The following is a 17,834-nucleotide window of genomic DNA, read 5'->3' as shown; positions in this document are numbered from 1 at the left end:
GAAACTGATAGAAACAAAGATTTTATTATAAATGTGATTCTAAAGAATTGTGAACAACATCATATATTTTAAAAAAAATCCTTTTTGAGGAGATTTTATGACACATTCCTATTAATTTTGCATCATGACAAATTCGAGCTCACGAATTATCAAATCAATTTTGGACTTGTTTTACTGATGAAGTTAATTACAAATTATTAGTTTGCACAAACCATAGTTACATTTCTAATGAACTTGGAATCAATATACCTATACAAAATATGAAATAGAATTTTGCCACTGTACAGTTGGTGTATGAATACATCAGAAATGTGTGTAGGGAGTAGTCTTATTAAAAGAATGTTTCAATTTCTTATTTCATGTTTCTGATTTAACAAACATCTATTTATGTGAAAGGTTATTTTAGCATCGTAATCGATACAAAACAGCTTAATTTAAGTTACCAGAACGACGTCACTCTTACACTTAGTGATGACGTCGCATTCGCCAGGAACTTCCATTACAAAGATTTGCCAAATCAGATATTTTAGAAATTATATAAAAAAAAACATCTAAACTGCACTGAATGTGAATATAAGGATTTAATTACATTATGTTGAGGTTAATGGGATATAGGCTTCAATGGGTTTTGGAACAAATTTGATATGAACTGCGAAAATTGTTGCACTGTTAAGATTAACAGAATCATAACGAATATACTTAATGCAAGATTAACTTATATTAACCTGTGCTGTTTATCCTAGATTCAGATCTACACACATTTATCCCAACAGTTCTGTTATCTTCTTCTCTATCATACATTTTGTGTCTGGGTTTTGGATGGAGAGTGAACATTGAGCAATACACTTCAAGCTGTCTGTGAAGGTGGTGCCCTCAACATTCATGTCCAGTTCTTGATTGACCAGTTCTAGAGAACACACAATGTCTAGTAGGAGAACGTCTAGGGGATCACGGGTCTCCAAGGGCATCCAATAGGTGGCGTGACACACATGACCAAACACTTTGGTCAGCAGGAACAAGTGGTCTGATGCGGCGAGGGCAATTTTGCTGACAAGGACACACTCCTATAAATAAATGAATAAATAAATAATCTTTATTTAACGTCGTGTACATTGTCAACAACAAACATCAGCTCTGTAGAGCTTTTTTTTTACGACACCGCTACTGGAACAAATTATGTTTTCGTGGTGGAGGAAAACCACCATGCCATCGGAGGGATAACCACTTTAACACTATCAGACATCAGTAATCACTCTCTTTTTTCCACCTCTGCTGGGGATCAAACCCGAGATTGTTGGAAGAGTGAGTGGTCTGAAGCTCATGCTTGATTGCACAGTAGTAATGACACATATAACATATTTACAAACATGCATCATCATACATTTGTGTACAAGGAAATGGCAATTTGGTGCAGTATAATGTTTACTTTGTTTGAATTTCTGCATCAGGCAACTCATTTTCAAATGGCTGCTTTCTTACTTTGCACTAGTTGTTATTGTTTCGCATACACAAAACATTCCTTTCCAAATAAGAGCAATATAAATATCAAGTATCTTCATGATAAGCAGCAATTCCAAATCCATAAGAAAAACATTTAATTTTTAATAATAGTTAAACAAAACATCATATCTTACCTTCAAAACTGTGACGTAACATTTGGTACAGTGTAACAGGGCGGCCATATTTGTTGCCATAGTCGTAAACTGAAGGACAGTTATGACATTGTGAAGTACTCGAGACAGATTCAATGGTTGCCGCACAGCTAGGAAGTATAAAACATTTATATAAAATTATGTACCTATACTATCTATCAACTATTTGATTACTTTCTTGTATGTGATGTTTTTTTTGATCGATGTGACTATCAAACAACAGGTAAATTATCAATCCGCATACTTTAAAATATTGTCTTTAGAAACTACAATCAAATGGAATTAGTCAATGATCAAAATTTGAAAGCAAGATTTTCATTTCCTAGCAAATTGTTAAAATTTCTTTGTAATATAGTTCATCACATAAAGATAATATCTAACTCAACATTATGTAGTATACCATACTTAGTGGCATTATAAATGTTATATATCTGTACCTTCAGATTTTCCATCAAGCTTCTCCCACCCATCTTTTATTCTGTTCTGTATAATCAGTTGTCGACCATCCAAAAGTCCCTGTATCAGCCGTATAACTCTCTTCCACTCTTCAAAAACACAGTGAGGTAACACCTTCAACAAATACATAATTAAAACATAATTTGACAAAATTTAGTTTAATATTCTGTTTCTGCAATATATCAGTTTTAAGTGATCATTCACCATTAAATCAAACACGATAGATACATCAAAATGAAGATATTAAAACTTTTAAGCAGGTTTAATGGCTACATCCTTATAATTATAATAATTTGAGGTTCTTATATACCGCTTTATCACAACCTAGTTCGTAGGTCATCTCAATGCGGTTCACAAATTATTATACGTGCTTATAGGGCCTTTGCAACCAGCCAATACCTTTCTCAACTCCATGGGAAGCATACAGCCAGAGCTGCCATTTGAACGCGAACAGCTAGCATTCAACAATTCTAGTACTGCCCAACCACGTACTCATTTACAGCTGAGTAGACTGGAACAAGCGGAGTAAAGTATATTGCTCAGATGCAACACAGTGCTGTGCGTGACTCAAACATGCAACCCCTCGGTCACGAGCCCTGTGTCCAACCCACTAGACTACCGTGCCTCCTTCACACAGTTTTAAAATTTTAAACTGAATTATTTGCAAATATCAGTTTTAGTTGATAGTGTTGGCAACAAAACTGTCATATAAATACTTGTATAAGCACATTGGAGCAGTTAAGGCACAAAATAGCTATACAATAAACATTTCTCTTGTCAAGTCAATACATACACTCTTTGGGGAAGCATTTGGATATTCCTGTGTGTTACTTTTCTTTGAAAATTTTTATTATCTAAATATACTAAATCTACTGTGTTAATTTTGGTGAGGGACTATACTTCATCTATGCAGTAGAAACCTTCATACAGATTTTTTTTAAATTCCTCTACATGTACTTTGGAGTATTCATTGAAAAATTACCCCCTTATTCTTTACCTTATTGCCCCTGCCCCACTGTCCCTAGAATTGTACGTAGATGCTGTATAAATGACAGATATGGCACAAGTTCATTTGGGCTAAGTGAGCTAAACCATTCAAAATAACCATGTAAACAGTATGACCCTCTTTACATATTATATTATTATACCTCTACTTTATTTACTCTATATAAAAGTAACTGGCTAAATCGAATATATCCCCAATTTTGCCTGACTGTTTAAGTCCTGTGTGTTGGTCTGGGAACTAAAACACATCTACACGCGGGTGTTTCCGCCGTGCCAATCAGGCGAGAGGTGGGCAGAGCTTGTTACCGAATGTGGAAGTGACGAAAGAGGTGGGCGGAGCTTGCTAACGAACTCGGAAGCATTTTGCTACATTGTCATCAAAAGGGTAGTTGGGACGGGAAGCTAAACAGCTTATGGTTTACAAATATTTTCTAGTTAAAACTATCTCTCCAGTGTGTATCGGTATAATAAAACGGTAAAAGTATGGTGTTGAGGGATATATCAAGTTTCTGGTGTCCCTTGACCATGCCTATTTCCCTCAGCTTCGCCTCTGGAAATAGACCTGGTCTTAGGACACCAGAAACTTTGTATATCCCTCAACCCCATACTTTAACTGTATACTAACAACATACCTGAGCCAATGTCACCACCATTTCCTCATAAACCAGACTGAGGCTGGTGTCGGACTGTGTCACAATGTGTAACACAGTTTGCATCATCACTTCACTGGCAGCAGCTGCTCGCAGCAGGTTCAGGTAAATACTATCACCTGTCAAGGTAGATCAAGTAGTCAAATGAGGGGGACAATAAACACTTTAAACAAATCCTGTCTTGAAATAAATAATCTACAACTATTTTTAAAACACTAGTAGAGGTCTAACACAAGCACAACAGGGGTTTAACTCATTCACCACTGAAGACATATTTGAACTCCTCTGATTCAAAGGTTGGAATAGTTCATCATGAAATTTCAGAGGTGAATGAATTATAAACAGTCACACACTATTGATGTCATCATCAACCAGGCTCGCACCAAAAACTTTCTCTATGTGTTTAATTACTTCAGTGTATCCTGTCTTAAAGTGTGGGACAGATAGACCAAAATACTTTGTCAGTATATATAGGGTCCAATTACTTATTTTGGATATCAATATTTTTATTATCTATATATTGAAACTAGTTGACTAAGAAATGCAGCAGTGCTAAAATAACAGAAGGTAAGTAATAATAGATTCAATTTTACTGTTTTAATATTGGCAATGATTTATAATGAACGTCATCCAGAAAAACCCTTTTGAATAATCAACTGAGTAAAATTGAAAGGCCTAAGAATACACCGAGTGTTTTAACAAGAATTTATTAAGGACATCTGTCCCACTGCCTTTTGTTTTCTCCTATTATGCAGTAACCTCACCTCAACTACCGTTTGGACATAACTAGAGAACCCTCCCACTAACCAGCTAGCTCAATCAATTAGCGCGATAGATTAGCAGGCTGAAGGTCAGGGTTCTAACCCGGGTCCAGCCCCGCTCTGGGTTTTTACACAGAGAACACGGTGTTTATTACATTTCGTTTATTTCATCTTTGTTATTTCTCATGTCCCACAAGGTATGATCGCCTTTTCAGATATGAATTATCAGCTAGACATATTAGGGGGTTTGTTCAAGGCTTGACTAATATTATATCCTTTCCTCCATACACACAATTAATTACAATTACAAAAATAAAATTTTAACTCTGTCTGAACAACCCACCATAATCGTAAACATGAGCTGTAACATACAGAAGCTGGATCTTACCGGAGTTGTTTATCAGAGCTAGACAGAAGTCCTCAAGCTCACATTCCTGAAACAACTGAAACAATTATTATTAGGTTCAAATAATGGTAGCAACATTTTTGATTTCTTGATATAAGAACTGCATTGAAATTAACCAAATCACCATGAAGCAGACATTTCCACCTGGTTAAAAATGTCAGAATACCTTTAAATATATCTTTTATCTCTTGTACATTAAAAAAATGAGTATTACAATTCACTGAAGAAATAAAAAAGGTTTTTGTCTGCTTGATTCAATTTATACCCCCCCCCCCGCCCCCTAACAACAAAAACAACAACAACAACAAAAGGAAGGGAAATAACTAAGTTGTAGTACTGCCACACATAAAATGATGTTAAAAGTTTGATTACATGAACTTTTTACAAATATGGTCCAAACTGAAAAACTTATGTCAGGTCCCAAAGGACAATTGAACTCTATTTATGTTACAAAGTTTGACTCACTGTTTAGTCTGTATAAAATCTTACCTGTCTGTATGCTGTAGGACTGATAATTTCTGCCATATGAAGTTGTACTGACCAGTCCATTTGTTCAAGATGATCATGGAGCCAGACAGTCTCAGGGCCTATGAAACAGTTCAAAATTACCTCCCTTTAGTCATATCCAGGAATAGAAATGAAATGAAAACAACTACAAAAGTCACATGAATAATATATTTGCTACTTTAGATGAAAATATGTACAAAAGCAGTAAGAGTTTTTTTTTCAATCTTTTTGTAAAGCTTTTATTGTATGGTTCTTATTTTCTTTGTTCTTATATACCTTTTTGCTGTCAATATCTTTCTGCAAGAATGGAAAGCATTTGTCATTTTTGAGAAACAGTTTACAAACACTAAATTGTCAGAAATTTATCAAATACCTTTTTTAATCAATTATAAATGTATTTTATTATTCAAGCAGAAAAGAGACATCTTAAGCTCTATTTTTTAACCCTCACTGGTAGATTAACAAATTTAAAGAAACATTATCAAATGTAATACCTTAAATTTAACTCATATCAAAAAAATGTGATATAGCATATTCAAGTCTGATTTATATAAAAATTCAAAAATTTTGATTTTCATTAAAAAAAATCTCATTAATATAGTCCCAGAACTTACAAGATGCAATTTTTAAATGGAAAAATAACTACCAACCATTTTGTTGTTGTTGTAAATTGGAAGGTAATTAACATGCATTTAGCAAAATGATGAATTTGTGTTTTTACAGTTCACTTATGCATTATATTAATGATATATTCTCATTTATCCACGTTTTTCAAAGTTTTACAAAGCTGAAATGAAGTAAATAAAGTAAACGTTTAATTACCATAAGTACAGAGTTCACACGAAGCACTCACTGACTTCAGCAGATCGTGAAATTGCACCAAATTTTCTTTCAATTTCAACCTCACTCCTACATCTTCATCAGATTCCCAAAGAATTACGCAATACTGCCAGAGCTCGGCCACACATAGTAACCAAGGAGCAGAATCTGTTGCCAAGGACTTCACCAAATTTGTCAATAAGGCCTCGTGATGTTTCATTGCTTCAAAGATGCCAATTATAATCTCTAGTGCAAATAAGGCATTCATTGGATGTCCCTGGTTGCTGAGCGACAGCACATTGAGAGACGACAGTGTTGTTGTCTGGATGAACTCTGTTGCATTCAGCAGAGAGGTTGTTCTCATGATATCCTCACAATCTGATGATTTCTGTGGCTAAAATATTCAAAAAGAAAAAGTGATATTTAACATTTTAAGCATTTAAAGCCTGAAATGGAACATTCATCTTCTATGATTAATGTCTTTCAATAACTCAATTTCACATGAGTTCCTTCGTTTGATAGCTTTACTCAGATAAGTGAGCCATGTTAAGGTCTAGAAAACATAAAACAATATAATTCTTGTCTGTGACTACAAATGACCTGTTACAATATGAAAACTAATATTTCGTTTTTTCATTCTGTTCTTTGATTTGTATTAGATTAACATAGAAGATAGCCCATACAATGGTTGGGCTACATCTAATCATAAATGGACTAAGAACTATCATACAACTCATTATATCACACACTATATAGAGACAACTATGGCACTCATTGATAGGAAAAATTGGTATGAAAATATCCCAGGTATTTGATCATGCTTTTCAGATCTTGAATTAGTGGTCATTTTTAGGTAATTAAATCGCCAGTATACACTGTTCATGCCTTTTCAATAGGTTGGACAGATGACGAACTTGTACCTCAGTGGCTCCTGAAATTTGACATAATATTTTAAAATGTATTTCTGTTCAGATTGATGGTATATTTTATCTTTGACCTGGTGTACAAGCAGCCAGTTATTTCATCTATTCTCCTTTGCCAGTTCCTCACTAAAATCAGCCAATTTTTTGTACTTTCTTGTTACTGATATATCTATAACAGCTACCATGGCAGTCATCTGTATGAAGTATAGGATAACACGGCGCTCCTTAGCAGACAGCTGATTGGACAGAAGAAACTGGTGAAGCTGACCACACAGATTACAGCCCTCCGTCCTTCCAGCAGCCACACTTGACATCCTTCCAAGAACCTATCAAAAATAAAAAAAAACATTTAAAAAGTCAAATTAGATTTATATCAGCTTTCCAAAGGAGGACTAATTTGCTAGTTTTGCATTCTTATACTTTCCCAAAATTACAGTTCATGAAATATTTATGTGTACATTGTTTATAATAGAACCAAAATTAAAGATCTGTTATTATCTTAAGATACAAACTTATCACTACAGTAAGGGTAACTTCACTGTCACACATAGGTACAGAGTGTCACCTACAAAAAAATGTATAGTAATTGAGATACACAGCTTCCACGTTTACAAACCTTGACACCTATCTCAGCTTGTTGAGCACTGCTACTCGCCCTTCCCACAATGCCTTTGATAACTGCCTCAACATCCTGTAGAGCGAGCTGACATAACTCTGTCATCACCTTTAAGAACATATGTTGTTATGCAAGCTTTGTTATCAATATTACTGGCTGTGAAAATGTCTACTTGGTAAAGATAACGATTCCTGATGATGACGATATCACATAAAGAATCAACAATTCGCTTACACGGGCTATTTCAATGAGTACCTATTTTAATAGCTCAACTTTAACAAGACATCAAAAATAATTGTTATTTTCATACATATTATTATATAAAAAGTTTTATTTACTTTTACAATACTTTGTGTAGCCTGTTTGTAAATTTAAGAAAATTCAACACAATTCTTAGATTTTTGAAATATTGAACAACCTCCCGAAGTCCATTTGGGAGGCACAGAGGTTGACATTTACAAATCTACAAAATTCAGTCTTTATCTACTGCATCTTTGAAATTCAGGGGATCTGTTCTTGGTACATGACTCTTCTACATACACTTTGAAAATTTGGTGACAAAATTGAAGGCTCTGTATAATGCCTCCTTGTGGATGATACAATTTGACTAGTCTGGAAACTGATACTAATTCCTGCATACCATTGATTTCTTTGATACAAGACATAAGGAATTACATAAAAGCATAACTGTGAAATTGACCGCCTTTGATTTTGGTATAGATCCTTTGTAATCTTCAAAGGACAGTTATCAGCCTTGCAATTGGTCATTTCATCATGTCTGAAACTAATCAAATTGCTTACCTTGGTAACATATTCCAAGGCTAAGTGCAGAAGAATGTATCGAAAGAAAAACCCTAGGATTATTTCAAAGATGTTTCTACTCTACATATTCTTCGAATGTCAATAATAATCCATGTGAAAAAAATTACAGACTTTTCTCACATAGAGAAGTCCGCAATTTTTTCACAGACCATAAATCCTGCATTTGATGAAAATATCCTTAAACTATCACCTTTTCATTTTCTGTGCTTTCCATGGTGAGTTTATTGAGTGTTGCAGTGATGATACCATCCAACTGACTACCATGGTGATGAGGCCAGTGTTGGTAAGTTGAGTACACTATGGCAATGTGGTCATCTTGTACAGCCAAGGGCAGATCACTGAAACCGGTCAGCACCAACTGAAACAACAGAACTAAACTTTCCAACAACAGATATATGCATTTCTTCTCTGGTGAAATCGTGTTTATCTTTCTGTAAAAGTGACAGAAAGAACACAAGAGATATATATATATATATATATATATATATATTTAGGGTCCACATATTTTTTTTTCCATATTTGACACACCAATCTCTTAATGCATTTGAAAATTTACTTTCTATAATCAAAGGACCTAAAACACCTCTTGTCTAATACCTTTTTTCTGTTAAAAGCATCAATCGATCTTTTGAACAATAAAAGGACAACTTGTTCCAGTCATATCATTTTTATTTGAAAATACTTTTGAAACTAGATTCAACTTGAAGCAAAGTTTGCAGACCATTCGTAAAACTGCTGCAGAGGCATGCAAGAATTACACTTATTTCAGTACTTGAGGTCAAAATCAAAGGTCAAATTAAGATCACACTGATTTCATTTTTAGGATGTGACACATCGCTTTTTCTATGATGTGCCTATATACAATGTTTGATTCCAATTAATGAAACGGTGGTTTTGAGTCAAATTCACTCTGGAAATCATTTCATTGTAACTTAAGGTCAAGACCAAATGTAGATCACAGTGACCTCCTTTTAGGATGCGTCACATCGCCTTTCCATGATGTATCTATACACAAGGTTTGAAGCTCATTTGTGAAACAGCGGCAGAGATATACTCCAAAAAGCATATGGTATGGTTAATTTTACCTTACATACTAGTTAGATCTCCCAAAACAAAATCCAATCTTACCTTTTCATACATTTTAAATATTGGCAAGGTACAGTAAAACCTTAATATAATGCCCCTTGTGTCATTTGCAACCTCGTTTACTGCCAACATATATCTATGTCTCTATGTCTTTTATTCATAAGAATTCCTTTATACATTTCCCTTAATTTATCGCCAAACCCCTTTATTAAACCAACATTTCTCTGGACAATTGTTGGCTGTATACCAAGGTTTAACTGTAACACATTAATTCAATGAACTCCAAGAGGCCCAAATAAGGCCTTATGGGCAAGATATAAAAACAGTCACTTGTGAGGAAGACATTTTAACCAGACAAAATTATTGTATGGATATGGTAAACACCAGATAGAACTAGCATACCAGTGGAAGCAAGAGTTTAATAAACCAGGTACCTGTTTAAGCTGCATCAACGACTCTGGATACATAGCATCAGCAATTCTGGCCACAAGCTCATAAAACTTCACCACCACATCAGGAGTAAGGAGTATGGCCATGTTGTTTCTTACAGTTTGTAACAAACTGTCAAATAAACAACATGTTAAACATCAAAATTGTTTTTGTCAAAATGCATAAAACAGAGCTACATCTGATGGTATTTAATCCTGTTCTGTAAATAACAGATAACTGTTATATGACTGTCAATCACAGGAATGATAGTATGTACTCAGAGTGGTTTTACTTAAAAACATGGTAATACCCTGTATGCTTTACCTACATGTATATATGTATATACTGTACATGTATATGCATATACCTGGTACCTATCGATTGTGCATATTAAGTTAACAATTTTTCAGAAATCAATTGATTTTAACATATTATTGGAGCACAGAATAAAGAGGTTAAACTATACATAGATACATAACTCGCTAGGGAAGTCGAATAATCTCTTGTCTATTTTTTTTTTTTATATCTAACCATCACAAGGACTTTGAATGTTTTTTCTGATATACATTGAAATATACATTGACCTGTAATTGGACCAAAGATCTGCATCAAAAGTCGTCATAAGTCGAAGTAAACCATCTGAAATTTAATCAAAAGAAATAGCTGAATTCATACTGAACCATCAACATATCAGTCTATTTCAACACAATTGGACTACAAGGCTAACAGGTCGCTCAGCTAAAATTAAACCCATTTTAACCATAATGTATTAAGTCTAAATAAACACATGAACTTCAATTAAACTTTGACAAGAAATTTGACAAAATTTTCCTAACATTGATACGCATAATAGCGTTCATTTCCCTTGATCATGGGTGTAATCAATCTCTCTAATATAGCAAGATCCAGATTTACAATAAATTAAACAAGAATCTGCAACATATATCCAATTGGAAATGATAAGCTTTGTCAATAATCTTTCAATCAAAGTACTGTAGTGCCTACTTAGTACTTTAGTCGCATAGTTCTAATGACTTCATCTTGTTCAATTTTATAGAACCAGTGTATATCAATTTTACGGAACCAGTGTTTATCAATTTTATGGAACCAGTGTATATCAATTTTATAGAACCAGTGTATATCAATTTTATAGAACCAGTGTATATAAATTTTATAGAACCAGTGTATATCAATTTTTTAGAACCAGTGTATATCAATTTTATAGAATCAGTGTATAGAACCAGTGTATATCAATTTTATAGAACCAGTGTATATCAATTGTAAAGAACCAGTGTATATCAATTTTACAGAACAAGTGTATAGAACCAGTGTATATCAATTTTATAGAACCAGTGTATATCAATTTTACAGAACCAGTGTATATCAATTTTATAGAACCAGTGTATATATCAATTTTACAGAACCAATGTATATCAATTTTACAGAACCAGTGTATATCAATTATATAGAACCAGTGTATATCAATTTTACAGAATCAGTGTATATCAATTTTATGGAACCAGTGTATATCAATTTTATGGAACCAGTGTATATCAATTTTATAGAAACAGTGTATATCAATTTTATAGAACCAGTGTATATCAATTTTACAGAACCAGTGTATATCAATTTCACCAAAAATTAACCAAACAAATATGCCCTTGTACTACTGAACAAGAGACCAATCTAATAAAGCTTTTGTCTAGTACATTATTCTTGCAAAAATGAATGAGAAAAATAATGATCTGTGATGTTTAACTGTTCACTTGAGCTAATTTTGATTAAGTAATTATAACTCTTCGTTGGAGAAAAAAGGTTGCAGTACAGCTGTACCTGTATAACCAGCCTGTCTGTTGTCGATCCTCCACAAAATAGCAGACAGCGACCAATCTTTGGCAAAACCAACTTCTCTGTCAACATCAGGATTGGACACATTCAATACTTCACTGAGATTTCCAACAATGAAATCTAAATCTTTGGTAAATGCCAAACATTCATCTGTCGCTGGGATCACATTTTGTCCAAAAGAACACTCTGCCATATCCTTAAGTACCTGAACAATCATGCGCAGGAACGTTGTTGGACAGCACCCTAACGACACAAATGTGGTCCTTGTCTTTCCAGAGTTAACCCCCCTTGCGACCAAGGGAACAAAGTTACAAAATGAAAGAGTTGATTGAGATAGTTGGTTCTTCTCAGCACCTGTCACTTGATTCTGGAAAGTTTCTGATGAAAGTATATCTCTGATTTTATCAACCCAACATTTCCATGGAAATTCACTATCTGGAGCGTCCTTCAATGCAGCATTCAGCCCAATCTCTCTTCCTTGTATAGCAGCACAGCTGTATTTCCCCATTGCTTGAGAAGGTAAGCTCTGAACCTGACCACCATCCTTCATATCAATTCCAAATACATTTGACTTCATCCAATCAGAAATTTGATTGAATTTGGTTGGAGATCTTGAACCGAAACAAATGCTGAGGAGCAACAACTGGCACAACTCAGAAAATATTTTCTGTTTGTCAAGTTCAGTGAATTTTTGACCAGGTTCTTTTTCAGAATTTCTGACTTTTTGAGTGTCCATCATCATGATCTGTTTTAATGCGTGACCTATCTCTGTAAGTGTTAGTACACCATTAACATAGCTCTCAGGATTACTTGTTACATAGGACCTTTCTTCAATACAAATTTCTCCATTGGCACTGGACATTTTCATTTCATTAGACCCTTTTGATTGGGTAGACATATTAACTGGATCAACTTTCAGGCTATCTGATCGTTTAATTTCATCTTTGTATTTGTGGATACAAGCTGTCCTGGGAAAAGTTATGAGAGCACCAACAAAATAGTCGGTGATGAGTTTTCCCCACACTATATCGTTGCTATCAATTTCATCATCACAAATATGGCTAACAGTGTCATGCAGCAGAGACCTGGCAACCTGTTCCTGGATCCAGATTAGACTCTGAAAGAAATAGCAGAACAGTGATCAAACAAGTTTAATGTATCATTTTAATGCTAGGTTTAATTTGGAAAAAAACATGTTATGTAGTCTATAAAAAAAATCATATTAAAATTACAGTTTTCAGTTCTGTAAAAACTTCATAATGCCGTGGTCTTTCCAGCAGGATTTTGGCATTATAAAGGGGTCCAGTGGTATTATGAGGTAATTATATAAAGGTATACAGGAATTGGAAAGGAAAAATGGAAAATGTAACTTTCAAATATAATGGTGGAAGGGAAAGTTTGCTAATGTAACATGTGGGCATTAAAGTGAGATTTGACTACATTTAGAAAGTACTTCTGCCATCAATCGTTTTACTAGTAGATACTTTATGAGGATCCAGATAGCTTTATTTTAACACTCACATCAAAATACAGTTGAAACCATCGACAACGTTTAACCATTTCCATAAACAAAGTGTGATTGACTGGTGGCAGTATTGAACACAGGGCCTCCATTTTATCCACCAGTTTCCCTGGTTTGGTCTCTTCATCTTCTCCCGGGATGGCATCTCTGTATTGTGTGACTATCACCTTGTACAGGAGAATACTGAACAACTGGGAACTCCAGGCTTCCTGTACAAGAGAAAAGCGATGGTGGATCTGTAAATGGACTGACATAAACATATACTTTCATTGTTCAAACGTTTTATGACATATTTGAGTAATTATTGAAACAAAAGACTCAGTAAGCTGGATCATTACAGAACACAGATGATTTAGAATATTATCAATGTCACTGAGGCCTGTACATGATGGTCTTGAATTGTACCATTACATTGAACTCTGCCTTAGCACAGAATTATTCTATGCCTGAACTTTAATTTCATGCTTTGGTGGAGTGTTTCATATGTTGCTTGTCCCTGCAGACCTCTCTCCTTCTCTGTACCTCTACAGATATCCTGTACCGCCCTGCCCTATTAAGGATTAATACATAGTACATGTATTTATAAGGTAGACATTACCTCTTCCTGTGGGTCTCTGTCCTCTTCCAGACCCCTACAAATCTCCTGTATTGCCCCATACAGGATAGAAACACACTGTCTGACATCATTCTTGGAAGTCTTTGCCTTTCCTTTAACCAAAATCTATAAAAATATAACAAAATATCTAAATTGCAAATGAATGTAATATGTTAATTCTGCAAAGATTTTTGTTCCTGTTTGTTCATGGATGATACAAATTTAAATATACTCATGTATTCTTCTTCTTCTTCCAGGTAAGGAACCAAATTCAATAAATGAATGTATTTGGTTCGGCGAGAACTTTGCGCAGTGTATTCACATATCTTCAGGGTCACAATTTAAGCCCATTACAATTCCAAATTAATATAACGGTACATATATACTGCTAGTAGGTTTAGGCCAGATGACTGGTACTGGTAATATAGCTCTGTTCTTTAGAGCATCTGTCAAAGGTTCAGAGCTCTCCGGGTTCCCTGTCTGGCCCTGTCACATTTGTTGAAGTCCTGTTAATTATAGATACTGTAAACAATATTTGTTTCCAGTACTAGCTAACTTATAGACCAGATTGTATGGCTCATTTCATCATATTTAGGATGGTACATGTAGTTCAGAGATAATATTATGTTTTTCTTGCTTTAAATAATGTAGTCATGGGTAAACGTTACAGCAAGATCTTACAATCAGATCCAAGTGGTAAATGCCCCATCCTTGTTTTCTTTTAAGACCAGGTTAAACAAACACTGGGAAAATCAGCTAATAAGTTTGAACCAAGCTTCTACTAATTAGCTGGGGAAATACATATAGGTTTCCCTAACAACATTTAAATTTAGCATTTTTTTTACCCATGAAACCTTTTAATATCTATACTTTCAAGTATAGTTCATTGGCAGGTCTGGAATTAATTAATCTCAATGTGTGTATACTAAGTACTTGTGATTTATACAGGCCCGTTAGTCCTTTTTTACAACTGAATACCACTATTTTAAAGGAAATTAGTTATATAGTATGCAACTTTTTTTACCACGGTTTGGAGAGCTGCACTGTCAATTTTATATTTCCATATCGTTTTTTAAATTATAGCCACTTACATATATATATGTACTGTAATATAGTGTAAGTCCTTTTACTTATATTATCTAAGGCTTGTAAACGTAAATTGTGTTTACACCTGATGTTTTTTCACAAAGATATCAAACACCAATGTATATGAACACTGTTAAGGTATCCGTATCGGTTACTAAATATATATGAACCACTAAAAGATACCTGTTATCCACTCGCTATTCCAGGATAGGTATTACAAGCACGCTTAGACTATTTGCAGATGACAGCATAATATACAAGACAATAAACACCAAAGAAGACATTAAAACTACAACACGACCTCGATGCAGCAGGACAATGGGAGACGGACTGGCATAATGCAATTTCACCCCGACAAATGTAACATACTTAACATTACACCGAAACACAACAAAATACACCATGATTACAAACTCCACAACCACACATTACACAAAGTAGAAACAAGCAAATACTTAGGACTAAACACTACAAAACCAACCTACGATGGGACAAACACATAAACAATATCACAGTCAATGCCAATATAAGGTCCCTAGGTTTTCTCAAACGCAACCTGAAAATAAACTCACCACATATAAAAAGAACATGCATACAAAGCACTAGTTAGGCCTAAACTTGAATACTGCTCTTCCATTTGGGATACACAAACCAAATTAAACAAATAGAAAAAACACAACGAAGAGCAGCACGCTACGTACAAAACAGATACCACAACACTAGTTCCGTAACAGACATGATCCACACACTTCAATGGCCAACACTACAAACACAACGCTTATACACTAGAATTATCCATTTTTACAAAATTATACACAGAATCGTAGCTTTAAACCCAACACATATACTCACACCTGTAGACCCCCGCACCAGACAGGTACACCCGTACGCATACAAACACATATCTGCTACAAAGGACACCTACAAATACTCATTCTTCCCACACACAGTAACACAATGGAATCTCCTTCCCTTAGCAGCAGTCCAATGCACAACACTAGAGGACTTCAAGGCACACTTACCCTACACAGCCCTTGAAGCCCTCATCACACACTAGTACATCCACCAGATTTTAACTTTTTATCTATACCTTGCACAAAAAAATCACAAAAAAAAACCACCCCACCCCTAATCACTATAAATAACCCCCTTCCCGCCTCTACAATAGGACCCCCCGATGGCATAATCATCAAACTGATGGAGCCCTCGTATCAAGAAGAAGAAGAAGTTGCTTAGTGCTATAAATAGACACACGTTGTCCAAACGGATATTGTCAGCAGATGGGGACACATGCCAGTTCGTTACAAACGTTAACCCTTGTGAATTAAAGGCGTTGTCAGAACCATTTCTTTAAGTGGCGATATGGGGGCATACCACATGTCATATATATATAATATAAACAATAGGAAAATGGCCCTATTTGAACTGCTAAACGACAGGAGTATGTGCATGGGGGCGGGGGGACAGAATGAGTCTTTGAAATACAAACAAAATAAAAAGTTCAAAAATAAGAATATTCCAATAGTCATATACCTTTTTGTTTGTCAGCAACAGTGCCGATTGCAACACAGCTATCTCTGGACAGTAGTGCATTGCATTTAGGTCAGCTCATGGCCAGTGTTTACAATCGCGGGTAATAAGCACTTTTCTATCTCCAAATAGTCCAATTAGAGAGTTCCCCTAGCCTATAGGCCTCGTGAAGCAATATATGCGGCAAACGAGGCCTGTATTTTCTTAACTTAATTAACAGGACCGTGCACACTCAAATTCGGCTCCGATGTTGACACATATTAGAGATAAAGTGTCTAAATATAACAATAAACATGGAGAGAATAAAACGAATTCGTCTAACGAAACAATATGGTCTAATTAGTCTTTTGGAAATTAATAACTCACAATAAATAAATTCAGACAAACAAACAAAAGTCTGCCTCTTATCAATGTTTTTGTTTATTTATTAAATTTCAATTGGTGTGAGTTGCTGATCAGATGGGTACGTCGTTCTATTTGAGTTTAAGAATATAGCTCCAAATCAATATACTAGTTCTTAGCTGTTGGCCAACTTTACAGGTTGATATATAGGCCTATGTGGAAGCATCATTAATTGTACACGTTTGGAAATTAAATGTAGATATAATATTTCAATCAATTAGCCATCGACCAGTACATTTTTAGTTTCCCTATATAAATGTTACTTATATAATTTATGAGATGATATTTGTATTTCTCTCTACTTCTACATGTAACTAACCTTAATTTGTTCCATAATACAATGTATTTTATAATAGAGACGTGTGCATGCATCATAATTTCATACTTTCAAGATGATTCCCGATTAAAAAACGTCTAGCACCCAACCAAACGGGTCTACAAGTCACTTTGATATATATTAACTTACAAACTGTAACTTGCGTCAGAGGTGGAATAGTGTTCAACTAATAATAATGAGTTTATCAATATTTAAGATATTAATGTATTTTTTTACTGAATAACGCAATATTTTTTCTGATATCAAATATTGTCGTGATATGTTTTGCTGTTTGTCTAGGGAATCCATCGATGTGCGTTTTAAACAGATACGCCAATGTTCAGAGGAAAATTGTTTCTTTCATCATTATAAAATGGACAGTTAAACCACGGACTTACAAAGC

The 17,834-nt window shown here is 34.6% G+C and overlaps 1 protein-coding gene across 2 annotated transcripts; it reads right to left on the bottom strand.

Moving 5' to 3' along the window:
- Nucleotides 1–6: 6 nt before the first annotated feature.
- LOC110451070 lies at nt 7–16,833 on the bottom strand. 2 transcript variants are annotated; one of them, XM_021498921.1, is made up of 16 exons: nt 16,717–16,833; nt 14,101–14,223; nt 13,502–13,711; nt 11,966–13,097; nt 10,717–10,771; nt 10,138–10,264; nt 8,808–8,975; nt 7,796–7,903; nt 7,362–7,505; nt 6,260–6,650; nt 5,420–5,517; nt 4,913–4,967; nt 3,746–3,882; nt 2,090–2,222; nt 1,635–1,762; nt 7–1,064 (listed from the first exon to the last, which is right to left on the bottom strand). In XM_021498921.1, the coding sequence occupies exons 1-16, from the start codon at nt 16,774–16,776 to the stop codon at nt 762–764; spliced, it is 3,372 nt and encodes a 1,123-aa protein (XP_021354596.1). In that variant the 5' UTR covers nt 16,777–16,833; the 3' UTR covers nt 7–761. The 2 variants fall into 2 exon arrangements, with proteins under 2 accessions (XP_021354596.1, XP_021354597.1); XM_021498922.1 differs by having other exon boundaries at nt 4,913–4,958.
- Nucleotides 16,834–17,834: the final 1,001 nt, after the last annotated feature.

This window comes from Mizuhopecten yessoensis, unplaced genomic scaffold (genome assembly GCF_002113885.1).
Source record: "Mizuhopecten yessoensis strain PY_sf001 unplaced genomic scaffold, ASM211388v2 scaffold5789, whole genome shotgun sequence".
Taxonomy (NCBI): Eukaryota; Metazoa; Mollusca; class Bivalvia; order Pectinida; family Pectinidae; genus Mizuhopecten; species Mizuhopecten yessoensis.
The sequence above is the reverse complement of the archived record's forward strand: the minus strand, read 5'-3'. Positions and strand labels throughout refer to the sequence as shown.

Bases quoted from the DNA above. Each gene is read 5' to 3' on its own strand.
- LOC110451070 (XM_021498921.1), bottom strand. From the start codon at position 16,776: ATGCACTACTGTCCAGAGATAGCTGTGTTGCAATCGGCACTGTTGCTG. The intron at 10,265-10,716 runs GTCAATGTATAT...TTTATTTGACAG, and splicing joins GATCTTTGGTCCAATTACAG to TTTGTTACAAACTGTAAGAA. The intron at 5,518-6,259 runs GTAATTAAACGT...ACTGTTTCATAG, and splicing joins GTGTGAACTCTGTACTTATG to GCCCTGAGACTGTCTGGCTC.